This window comes from Neodiprion fabricii, chromosome 4 (assembly GCF_021155785.1).
Source record: "Neodiprion fabricii isolate iyNeoFabr1 chromosome 4, iyNeoFabr1.1, whole genome shotgun sequence".
Classification (NCBI taxonomy): domain Eukaryota; kingdom Metazoa; phylum Arthropoda; class Insecta; order Hymenoptera; family Diprionidae; genus Neodiprion; species Neodiprion fabricii.
In genome coordinates, this window is record NC_060242.1 from 8,923,746 (window position 1) to 8,936,653 (window position 12,908).

The 12,908-nt window shown below is 36.0% G+C and overlaps 1 protein-coding gene across 9 annotated transcripts in view; it reads right to left on the reverse strand.

The window, feature by feature from the left end:
* LOC124180937 (PH and SEC7 domain-containing protein) overlaps window positions 1-12,908 on the reverse strand; it is a 76,206-nt gene that overhangs the window by 27,808 nt on the left and 35,490 nt on the right. For 7 of the 9 annotated variants that reach the window (XR_006870340.1, XR_006870342.1, XR_006870343.1 and 4 more), the window contains 3 exons: window positions 11,689-11,755; window positions 4,422-4,475; window positions 720-1,071 (listed from right to left, as the gene is read on the reverse strand). Coding sequence is in view for 4 of the 9 variants with exons in the window: in XM_046566890.1 (XP_046422846.1) it covers window positions 720-1,071; window positions 4,422-4,475; window positions 11,689-11,755 (473 nt within the window). In the remaining 5 variants the exon portion in view is untranslated. The remainder of the gene's footprint in view (window positions 1-719; window positions 1,072-4,421; window positions 4,476-11,688; window positions 11,756-12,908) is intronic. The other 2 variants (XR_006870341.1, XR_006870344.1) reach the window with 1 other exon arrangement.

Consider the following 12,908-nt stretch of genomic DNA (forward strand, 5'->3'; position numbering starts at 1 on the left):
TCACGATTAGAGGCTCTCAATGACCGCATCTGCACCCGATCGTGATGTTATTATGGCCTATTTTGGGTTTGTAACCGATTGACCACGAGCACGTAAAAAAGTTAAGGAGAAATAAGAGGAATATAGAGAAGTTGAACGATTGTTTAAATAATTGATATCTTGTAAATGATATGGAGAGTCAAGTGAGAAGATGTGGAGGCGAAATTGTTCGTAGGAGGAAAAAGGGCTGAGAGGTGAAATTAGGTATTGGCCGAATGAAAGATGACTTGAGAGTGCGTTTATGGGAGGATGGATATGAAAACCCGGCACACACCTGCTTTTTGTCATCTTTACGAGTACAAAACGCAAAACTCTATCTTGCCTGGAAGTTTTCTTTGCAATATTGTTGGTCAGAACATACTGCCTTGCTTATATATATATACATATGTATGTATATAAAAAAAGTTTTTTCACGTTTATTTTTTATGAAATTTCAATGACTTAGGCACCCAAGAGTATAAAAAGTGTTTATGTGCACATGAAAGGTGCAAAAATATATTTGACATATGAAAAAAACCGTACGCCCAACTGTCACTCAAAGGGTTGAGCTTGTGAGAAAAAATTTACCGACATCAATAATAAATTACAGGAAATGCTTATTAACTTACGGATAAATTATAATTTGTCGTAGTAATCGATATTTTTTGAAATTGCCTGTTATATTATTGAGTAATATTGACCTGGGGGGATTTTTCTGGCGGTTGAATTTATCAGCGGATAGTGGCTCCCACTGGGCACGTTCCTCCTCTTTGAAGCTATCAACCTGTGGAAGAAGAGCTTCGAGCTCCGAGGAACACGAGGCATCACTGTATGACCCGTTTGTGCGAGTTGCATAATATGGGCCGGTATGCGCCTGCGGCTGGCTCACTGCTAGTTCCGGTGTTCCTGGTTTAAGGTGGTCCTTGCCTTCGTGGTTGCTGGAAGACTTTTCCTGAGAATTTGTGTCAGAGGTGGTCCGGGATGCGTCGAACTCCTCGCAGGCTGGATGCCCGGGTGAGAGAAGCCGGCGAACTCGGGCTTTTATGGCAGGATCTACCGGGAAGGAATACGAAATTTTGTTAAGCAATGCCAATTATAATTGAGTCAATACCGGTTATTCCCAGTTTAATAATTCTCTTTTGTAACGGATCAAGGTATCTCTTAAGCCGATAATGGAATATCGAATATATTATATATTATATTTGGTCACGTGACATCCCCTCTCCACCCTCGCGTTTACCTGCGCCATATACGGATAAACAATGTACGCGCGGAATAATTATTTAAACCTAATTAGTCTCATTTTGTTGTGACTCTTAACGTTCATTATATTGCATTTCGTTACTGTTATAATGAGCGCACTGTTTTGTACCCTGCCGCTCCGCACAATTCTGTGACGTAACATTATATCAAAGTTGATGACACAGGATGATAAAATTTCTAACGATACTCAGCTGAGTAACTAATCATCGGATTCAATAGACACTATTTCGGAAACCAATTAAGCTATCCGATTCATTGGTCAACCACCTCTTCTACTTTTCGAAAGCTGAAAAAGCGTGTCTTAAGATTCTGACTCGCCGGATCTTTGAGTATTATCTAATATACCTGTCACAAGTAAATTTGAATTCCATTATTCCATCATCAGAGGTTGTAAGCTACATTAATTATACTGATTCATACAACTGTCAGAATTTTATTGTGTCATTTGCACATTCTAGTTGTACAATTTAACGTATGTTACTATGTTGTTACACTAGTAATATTTATTTGGCTGAATATACCCGTAGATCGGTTTGATGTGATGAAATAGCCGACACAACGGCATTACTTATTGAAGTACATTTACATTTACAGTACCATTTAAAATGCAGTACTAGAAATTTTGTATAATGATGAGAAATTTATAAATCTCATCTTTTTCCTAAGAAGTTTTAGCTTTAATAAATCTGATAACAAATTATATTGTTTTTAACAATGAACTGAATTTAACTAATAAATAACATATCTTAAATTGTTGGTCAAATATATTACGGTGCATTAATGCCTGCTTATCTTGTGGTGCAGGTAGAGTAAAATCTTGGACGAAGACAGAGTAAAGGTAGCGACAAGAGCTTCCATCAATTTTCATACGTATGAAGTTTGAATGTTGAATAGCCATAAGATGTAAAGGACTTTAGCAAATCTTGACAGCGGAGACAGAACACTTATATAGCCTTTAAACGGCCTTCAAGGATCAAAACGATTTGATTGCAAAATTTCGTTGTGACGAGACTGAAATTAGTAACGTTAACGTAGCGAAACGTTAGGAAAAAATCGTTATTGCGTAATTTTAAAATGACTTTCAAGGAGTGGGTTTTTTAAAGTAAGAGTATGTCTTTTTTTATCATGGTTTACTAAATATACATGGTTACAGTAACGTTACTAACTGCATCCTCATCCGTTGGGTCCTCATTTTCGAATATTTCTAAAGTCGATAATCCGGCACTGCCTTGAGTTTTATAAAAGTTACATTTTCCGTAAGTCTCTGCCTATTTTTTGCATTAAATTATACAACATGAAAAAATATCCTGAAAATTGGGCTGTTTTTTACAATAAATTATCCAATATAAGAAATATCCTGAACAAACCCTTCGAAAGAATTTATAATTTATCGAATACGTTATGTCAATTTTTTTTTAATATACATAACATTTTCTATAATTTGACTATTGTTTCGATGAAAATAAAAGTAATTGACGATTTTAGTTTCGTTGAAAACTGGCGGCAGACTGTTGGGTAAAGTAGTGTTTGTTAAATTCCATTTTATGGAATATTTGTTGATGTTTCGCGTCTTCACTGTACTTTGTAAATCATAATAAGATGATTACCCCAAAAAACCGTTAAGATTAAAATTTACATTTGTTTAATACGTTAAGAGCGTAATTTGAAAGAAAATATTGTTATTGTTACGTTAGAAAATAGCCGATCTTAAAATCTGTCACCCACAACATTTGACGTCGGTAGGCATCTTGGCTCCGCTACCCTGGGTTCCACAATTTGAAATTTGGATTTATTGTTAGGAATAGCGACCTCGATTATCGACGAGTGAACAAGTACGTTAGTATATTTGGTTTTCATTTCATAAGGCACTGCATCAGCAATTGAACAACTTATTGAAAATTATCATCGGATAAAGGCACCTGGTAAATAGCACGTGATTAATGGGATGCAATAGCGTAAAAAAAACGGCGTTCTTACCGACCGGACAACAAAATGACAAATTCACTCTGTCATTCCACAACGGAGCCACAGAATGTATTTTCGCCCAGGCATTTGACGTATAATGCATATAATAGTATCGTCGTAGACGGAGAAACGGGTTGAAATAGGAAAAATGTCCGTTTTCGCCATAGTAGGCATAAAGTACGCTCGAATATGCACCATAAAGTTCAGTTTACGCTCTAGGCGTAAGATTAAAAGTCGCTAAAATGCGTTATTGAACGTGAAACGAATGATTCAAACAAATATTTTCACGTAATATAACAATATTATGACTACAATAGAAACTAATTAGTAAAATGCGTGATTTAACATGAAACAAATGATTCAAATAAATGATTTCAAATTCAAATGAATACAACGCTATCCTGATGCGCATCGCACTATAAAATGACCGCTGGTGTGTCTTCACAGTTCGCGTCATAGTTATTTTCGCGATTTATAATAGTCATTATGGAAGTTCAAAGTGTAAATAGCGATGACTATATCCCTAGGAAATGACTCGCGGCTGCCAATAAAAATATGAATTATATCCAATAAAATTTAATTGCGTTAAATAATATACATATTTTTATTTGGCTTTGTTTTTCTTTCTCTTATTAATTTTGTTTTCAATTTTTCACAGAGTATTTTTGCTAGATCGGCGGGGGAGCACCCGTGCCACCCAGAGCGAGATGACTGTATCTACACATACCCATCGTTGTGACGGGTGAATTCGTCATTTCGTTGTCCGGTCGGTAAAAACGCCATTTCATCTTACTTACAGCATCCCGTTAAAACAAACGATGATATACCGTGTGACCATGAGGAAAGAGCGCACCTTATGCGCATGCGTCAAGTCGTTCGAATTTTATTGGCTAACAGTTACCGCCTGATTGAGCAGTCGAAGCAATACCAATCGCAACTGTCAGAAAATGGTCAGAGCTCACAGGTAGCGGGGGGGGGGGGGGGGGGGCTAGGGACATTTTCTGACAGTTGCGATTGGTATTTCGTCGGCTGCTCAATCGGGCGGTAACTGTCAGCGAATAAAATTCGAACGACTTGACGCACGCGCATAAGGTGTGCACTTTCCTCATGGACACACGGTATATATTAAGATTAATAGCTAAAACTCGAGTAAAGCAGGTATTAGTACAACTTACCTCTTCGTAGTTTTAGGGTGACTGGATCTGACGAGAGCCGGAGACATTTTAGTACTGAAACAGATATATAATAGTTTGCGCGGGAATAAGCAGTGTCTACAACGAGGAAAAGGAGGAGGAATCGGTCTATACATATAGTTAGACAACATTCGAGCGTTGGGCCGTATGCATCGTTGGATCGGATTGGATCAGATCGGATTTCAGCGGATCGTGTTGCAAACGTGCGCACTGTCATGATACTCCATGTTCATACATGTGTACCTATGCAGTACGGATATGGATATGTATACTCTATATGGAAAGTAAGCTCTCAAGAAAAAGTACAGTATGTGAGGCCATGGCCGATCATTTGTTATACACACGTACACATGTTGACTTTCTACTCCAGTCATGCCAAAGACCCAAATAGATGGCGCTGGCAGTCGTACGTGTACACTTGGGGACAATGAATCTGAGACGGCTAATTTTTTATACTAGACAGTTATGTTGGCAACACAGAGAAACCTGCAGCGCCATAGTCGGTCGATCGTGAAACAAACTCAATCTCAATAAACATAACATAATCCACGACCGTCGAATCTAAGCTTAGAATACGTGTCAATCCAACAAGTCATCATCTTCGCGGTATTCTAAGATTAGTTTCGACGGTCATGGGTTATGTTATGTTTATTAAGATTGAGTTAGTTTCGCGCTCGGCCGACTGTGGCGCTGTAGATTTCTCTGTGTTGCCAACATATCTGTCTAGTGTAAAATATTGGCCGTCTCAGATTCATCGTCCCCAAGTGTACAGTAATGTTCATGGAGTAGAAAACAAATTTCTCCTATATTTGGATATCAGAAAGTGGTTCCATTTTTCGGAAAAAAGATTGCGCTGTTAACTGTGTGGAAACTCTATTTTCCGGCTACCGGCAACATTTGAATAGATTTAATTTGCAATACAGAACCCATAAAACTTACGGAAAAACGTAGTATAGAACGCAATTGGCGTATAGTACGTAACTATATTACGTATAATCTTATAATTTAACTAATGTATCGACTTCTCTATCACCCATTTTTCAGTGATTGTATAAAAAAGTTTCTTACTACGAGATATACAACTTTATGTATGAATATCGTAAAATTTATCATAATTTGTGTAGCATGCAACTGGTGTCAACGTAAGTTAGAAGCTAGCTGTAATGTGAATTTACTTTTTTTTTTAGAAGAATCAATAAAAATAAATTTGCGTTGATCAGACAAATTAGTTTAATTTACTATCGATAAATAAAATCATATTGAAGTTAGTAGAGTTACCATATCGATTTATACTGAGGAAAAACCGTGACTTCGCGATTTTGGAATTGGCTGAAATTTATTAAATCGTAATAAAACAAAACACACTCATATTCCGAAATCTCAGTTCTTTAAACTGAAGAAAATAGTGACTTTTTCCCCAATGTTTCGTTACGATAACGTTACTAACTTCGACCTCGTTAAATCAAAATATACATATATAAAATATACTTGTGAAAAAAGTATACGTTATTCAACTATGCAATATGCTTTACTTTACTTTTTGTACTAGGTAAGTCTAGACTGCTTTCGTAACAGTTTAGCTGTTTCTTTCTTTTTGTTATGAATAGCATTAAAATATCATCGGGTAATTACGTACGTTTTACCCATTGTTTATTCCATTAACGAAAAGTTTCATTCGTTAACACTTCATATGACATGATCCAACTACGATGCAACCCTTAGTGTCATTTAGTGCGGTTATGTTGCATCGAGATAGGTACACTACGCATAAGTGTAATGACTATAGTCAATTGGAAGTGAGCGGTTCCGTACTATTAACAGCGCCACCTATACTCTGGTCCCGTTTTTATTCCTACAGTTTAGATTCCTTTTACTCCATGGTAATGTATGTATGTACATTGATGCCTTCTTCTTCCGGCTACTTCGGTTTCAATCTGAAACGAAACGCGTATTCGATTCTTTACTAATTGTGTGACAATGACTCCCAATCTCTCACGTGGGCTGCATCGCCAGTCATTGTCACATAATTCGTATAGAATCGAACTCGCATTTTGTTTCAGACCGAAAACAAGATAGCCGGAAGAGGAAGGCATTAATGAACATTACTGTACGTACACTAATTGCATGCTTACCAAAAGTGCGTCTGTAATTTGTCTATTTGAGATAGTCGCACCGGCTGGCGTACCGGTCGTGGAGGTTCTTTGGCAGTTTGAAATTTTCAATATCATACTGAAAATATTAGGCGGAAGTGGAGATATATTCAAGTGAGTATCAAACCCGATGCTTTCAGATGCGAATGTATTTTCGATATGACGTCACTTTTTGTGTCGTACGACGCGACCGAACCGAAGTGCATAAAAACTGATTTTACGTCAGCTAGTCTATGCGTTCCGGGTATCGGTTAATGAATTCGAATGTTGAAAGTCGAAACTGTACAATGGAGATAGTCTGACTGGAGTGAAAAGTGCGGTACTGCAATGCAGGTGGCTGTACACTGCATCGAATGTTTGCTTTGGTTGGAGATTAAAGAGATTGCAAGTTACCAGTTATCAGGTTGTCAGGAAAAACAGGCAGAATTAGATTTCTGAATTGACGTCAGAGTTTTCAATGTAGCCATCTCTACGCACCGATCAAGATAACAATTAAATTGGCTGATAGACAATTTTGAAATACTACGAAACTGCGAAAGACCTAGCCTTCTCGGGCACAAGTTTACGTACCTTCAACACTAACGCTATTCACTTTAGAAATACTCTATCACTGACTTTTTTTTAACAATTGTGTTACATATTTCTTGCGATATTCGCATTTTTTTAAATATAAATGTACGCAACTTTTTTCACAAACATAGAATTATTGTTAAAACAGCACTACTGATCCTCCTTATGTTTTTCTCCCTTCGAAAATAATGACTTATATCTAAACACTTCCACCGCCTGGTCTGATAATGATTGATTTGCTAGCAAGGTTTTATTTGGGATTACTGAATTTGCGAAAAAGACGTTTTTTTTACCTGATGGAAATTCAGTTGGGATCCAGAAATTTTTACGTATCGTCGGTTTGATCGATTAAATTCATTCAAATTATCGTCAGAACTCTTACTATTCATTTTCGTCATAAGCAATTCACGTCGATATATTGTTAAATATTTCGGCAGCATAACGTAAGACAATTTTTTATCTTATACGAAACTGTAGATTTCGTAAAAAATTAGCAATACTGGCATAGATTTACAGAAGTATTCCAGTCCTATGCAAAGTATAATAAAGTATCATTTTTGAAAGTTGAGCTACCGCGCAAACTTGGCATCCCATTTCCTGTGAGTGAACTGTTTTCGAAAAAGATGAGGAACTTTAAAGCTCTTTAAAAGAATTTGTAAAGGCGAAAATTTTTTTCCCAATAATGAGGTGCCGGTTCACAGAGGTCGGGACAGTTGACTGAGGGACGGGGCAGAGAGCTTCCGTACCGACATTTCTTACCCTTATCAACCCGATAATTATTATACTGCTATAAGCGAATTGGCAAATAAAGGGCATTGTTATTACCTTCCCAGCGGTTTTGGTGCCCTTTCGGTTGCTTTAAAAAAAATACCCACAGCCTATCTTTAGGCATTTACTCTAGTCAACCTATTGAAAAGGGGATATGAATGCTTTATGTCGGCAGAAAATTCGCAGCAGAAAATAAGCGCGCGCTTCACACGCTCAGCGGTTCTCACTACGTCATAAACATATTCTGGTTCATACGATCGTTGAATAGTAGTCAAATGAGTTTTAGAGAGGTGAGCAAACGATGAAACTTTACATTTTTTATGTTATTGTTAAAATTGACATCATTCAGTTTAAAAAATACCGATCGGATTTTTTGGTTTTGAGCGGGATGATAGAAATTTTGGCTGGCGAAATGGTACCTGGTGAAAATATGGTATAAACCTCTAGTGGATCATTCGATTCATTGGAACAATACGAAAGATGATTTCACTTCATTTACGTTGCGGAATCATGAATCGGTAGTTAGGTTTGATTTAAAAAAAATCATTCTTTTCGTTTGGCTTTGAGATTTATTTAATGTTAATGTAAATACCTTGTCAACTGGGAATTATTTCCTTTAGAATGTGACAGAATACATATCTTGACAATAAAATATAATGTGATTTATAAAGACTATCTCTCTTGCTTTGTCATCGGTTAAAATTTCACAGCATAAAAGATTATTGGTACGTTCTAGAGTAAGTAATCTTGTACTATTACATGAATTTTTATTAGTACCAAGATTTCTGATCAGTATAATCACAGAATACACTCTTAATTGCAATTTGTATGGAAGAAAAATTTGGCTGATTCTGAGTGTTTTCAAATATTCTTGTAGAATAACGTCATTTATATTTTCACCGTCCCGTGATTCCATACTGTTTGCATTCGTGTTAATTCATTCTGTTGCTCTGTCAAATGATTCGGCAATTCTTTTATTAATTTCCCCTACACCAAAAATTCTTGTTGAATGTATTGAGAATATTGCTCATGTTTTATATCGCTTCTCTGTGATAAAATTTTTGTATGGATATTCTATAATACCTAAATCTATCGGCGGGTTTACAAAGTTCTGAAGTTTATAAATTGTCAGTGATATCATTTGAAATTATTTCTTCTAGCTAAGCGCGTATACTCTGTGTCAACGGAGTTTTACGGAAATATTTTCACAATGAACAAAATTTTCATGGACGAATTCACCATTTCATTTTCAGTTCATGCCGGGACTTTAACAGGTAGTAATTGCCTAAAATTTGCACCTCGCACAACTATTTCATCGCCAAAAATTTATAGTTGGTAAATTTAGACTTCTTAAAGTGTGATCCAAAATTTCTAGGACATATTTAGGCGATATTAGTGGATCGGTCTAATAAAAATCTGTTCTCATTAATTTTTTATACGTATTGATGAATCAATAATAGCCACAATACATAAATTTTTTACTATCATTTCAGTTTGAAATAACCATGATTTTGTTCTAAAACAATTCTCCGTACCTTACCAAGCCTTACCTTACAAGCTCTACCGAAATTGACCGTCAAAGACAAAATTTGGCCACATGAAAAAAAAAACATAAACTGAAATAAATTGTAGCAACTCTATAATTTTAAGATGCATTCACCAACCATGAAAGTATAGTCACTTTTTTTTTGGCATAGAGCCAGATCTGCCTGCGTTTCTTAAGCTTTAACAAACTTCGGGCGACCGAGTTTCATCTTCAAATAGAAACCGTAACGACAAACATATGGATATACACGAGAACGTGCGCGAATAAGGGACATTCATACATTGAGTAGAACAGTGGATGCTGGTTAAGCATGGTTTTTTCAAGTATTAGTAATTGCGGTAAAACTTTTGTCTGCCGACGAAATTAACAGCGGTGCACCATAGAACAAAGTCTGAACTCAGAACTCAAGACAAAGAAGGATGTTGTAGGAATAACAACTATTCGTAAAGAATTATTCCAAAAGCGTATCAGAAAGTCATCATCGATACAACACCATGACGATACCACACAACGCCAGTACCAAAGAAAAATCCGTCGAATCTGTGCTCTACGGTATTTAGGTAAATCAGTTTACAACAATCGATAGTCTTCGCGGCTTGCTGACACAACAAAACCTTTCAACAACGTATAAACTAATTGTAAGAGCGTCTAAGAGCGAATTCGTAGGTCATTACGAAGATGTTTATATCGCAAAAACGTGAGGAATACTTGATGTTCGAATCAAGAAACATGAGGGAAAAATAAAAAAACAAAAAAAAAACGTAAAGATCTGCGATTAATCCAGATGCAGATAATAGTGGACAACACAAGGGGTGTTTCACCGAAGCGATTGAAATGTCAATATCGTTCGAAATCATTTCGAAATATCCAAAATCGCTTGTAATCTCCGAAATCACACTGAAATCGGTAATATTGAAATAAAATTCTGAATTAGTAGTCATCGTGGTAATCATTGGTAATTATGAGAAATCATTTAGGATTACAGGAATCTCTTTGTAAACTTAGGAAATCATATGAGATCTTAGATATCATGAGAAATCACATAATCAAAGTGAAATTTCTTTGTCAAATAATCTCTCGTAATCATTTTTTGAAATGTAAGTAACCACGAGATACGTAATCACGGTGTCAATTTTTGCTCCGGTGAAAAATCTCTTGGGCAGAGAGAGAACATGGAATGACATCAAAGTGTCGCTCAACGAAACAAACGCAGTCCTATAGGCAAGATCAACGAAGCTGCTTGCATCGCAGTAACGACCAAAGCAGTTAGACAGCCATGCATAGAACCAAGAGACTGTGGCTTCTCTTAATCAGAGAAGTGTCGGAGTCGGTGAATACACTTAGTACCACAATAAATCAACAGCTGGCACTTCAAGTGGCTATTATAAATTCAAGTCAAGTTGCAGGAACAGCTCATTCAGCACCTATGTGAACCTGGCACCCGACTTTGGAAATATAATAATTTGAAAACTGATATCGATTGTACTTCGGTTGTACTGATTCGTACCACTTTTTTCGTTTGTACCTCGAATAGAAAAAAGATATGACATTTTCAAAAAATGATCCGCACCCCACTTTTCAAAATTTCGTTTTTTCCAACGGGGACCACTTCGGAATCGTTTGTACCTCGACTCAAAAAAGATAGAGCCGGTTGAATTCGGTTGAATAGGTATCCGCAATAGGATTGTCAACAAAAAATTAGTGAGTGGATGGTTTAAGAAACTGTACAATTGTCAATATCTCTCTAAATTTGTAAATCGAAGAACAGAAATTAATTTGTTTTACTATCGATTTATAGGACAATAAGAGAAAGTTTGATTTCCAATGATTCGGCTCTCTTTGGTTGATACAGTGTAGCCTTGAGACACTTGAAGATTCTGTTATTGTGAACAAAAAACCATTTTTGTGAGTACGATCTATATGCCGTTGTGCCGAATTTATGCTTTTTCGTTCTTTTTTCATCGTTATTGTTATTGCAGTATGTTTTGCTGGCGTTATTTTTTTGGAAAAGCAGGTTCAAACAGTTATTGCAATGAATCATCGTGCTCGTTGTATTATTACTTTTTGTGTGAATGTTACATTGCTATTGTCATCATATAATGTTGGATTGCAAAAGTGGGAGAAAACCCTCTGCGTGCGACCAGCCTTTGCACATGCGAATTGCCTACAGTGAACATCAGATCTCTAAGATTAGCACTATTTTGGAGATGCATACCTTCTTTTGTACTTAATCTGTTTACGTCAACTTCATTCACCCTGAGAATAACATCACCAGCTTCAACCTGGAAAGTAAAGGAAAAACAATAGATAATTAACAATCTCAAAAATGAATATCATATCCCCTAATTCATCCACTACCCATGAGATGTAGAAGCTTCAATTAATTTACCTCTGACAAATCGTTGTTACATTTGAATAAATTGGTTTCAAACAACAGTACTTAGTACGTAAATAAAGTAAATTTTAATATTCTAGATGAATGTAATTGTGATAATATTGATCAAGAGACACAAACAAACATGACAAAACAAAAGTTTAAAAAGTGCAAATGAATTTAACAAGTTGAGGTTAATCAAAACTTCCCTGTGATTCAGAAGTAAATTTAAAATTGATGAATTCAACTGCAGACATAATGTTGAGTCAGGTTAAATAAATAAAATTATTCAATATTCGTCAGCAAAGAAATGTTGTTCCAGATTGAGATGAAGATAGCTCATTGCCAGTTCATTCACAGTTAAATTCCCTACAAATTATTATTCAAAATACACAGTTAACAATTGTTTGCAGTATATTCGAAAAACTTATGTATACCATTATCCTTAAATATAGAATATGATCATACGTATGCTTTTGTTTCGCTTGTAGTGTAATCAGATGTCAAAAGTTGTCTATTCCCATAACACAGAGAAAGCAGAATATGTCGATAAAGCAGTCAAGTACGATTATCATTAAAATATGAATCGAATGTATGCTGGGTTAGAAGAATGGCACCAGATCACAGTAAAGAAGCAATTGACAACAGGAATAAAAAAAAAATAAACAACAGAAACAATTTTATGATAACAGTGACTCGCTTGAATATGAACAAAGCTCCTCATAAAACCAAACTTACACTTTTATAAATTTCGATACTGTTGTGAGACGTGTCATGTTTGAGAATGATGAATTGTGCAGTGGTTTCCGGTACAGGAATCTCGAACACATATTCTGCCTTGTGTTCAACACAGCATGATTACACGTACAGATAATTCATTAGTACTATTTCTGAATACCATCGTTACACGTCGCTGCGGCGATGTCGAGATAATTAGTACACGAATGTAGCGGTAATCTATGCTGTACAATCTTCATCAGACTTGAAATCACTTTGTTTCTATTACCTCGACAAGTTGATTCCAAGATTGCAGCCAGACTTAAAAATACATCACGTGACTA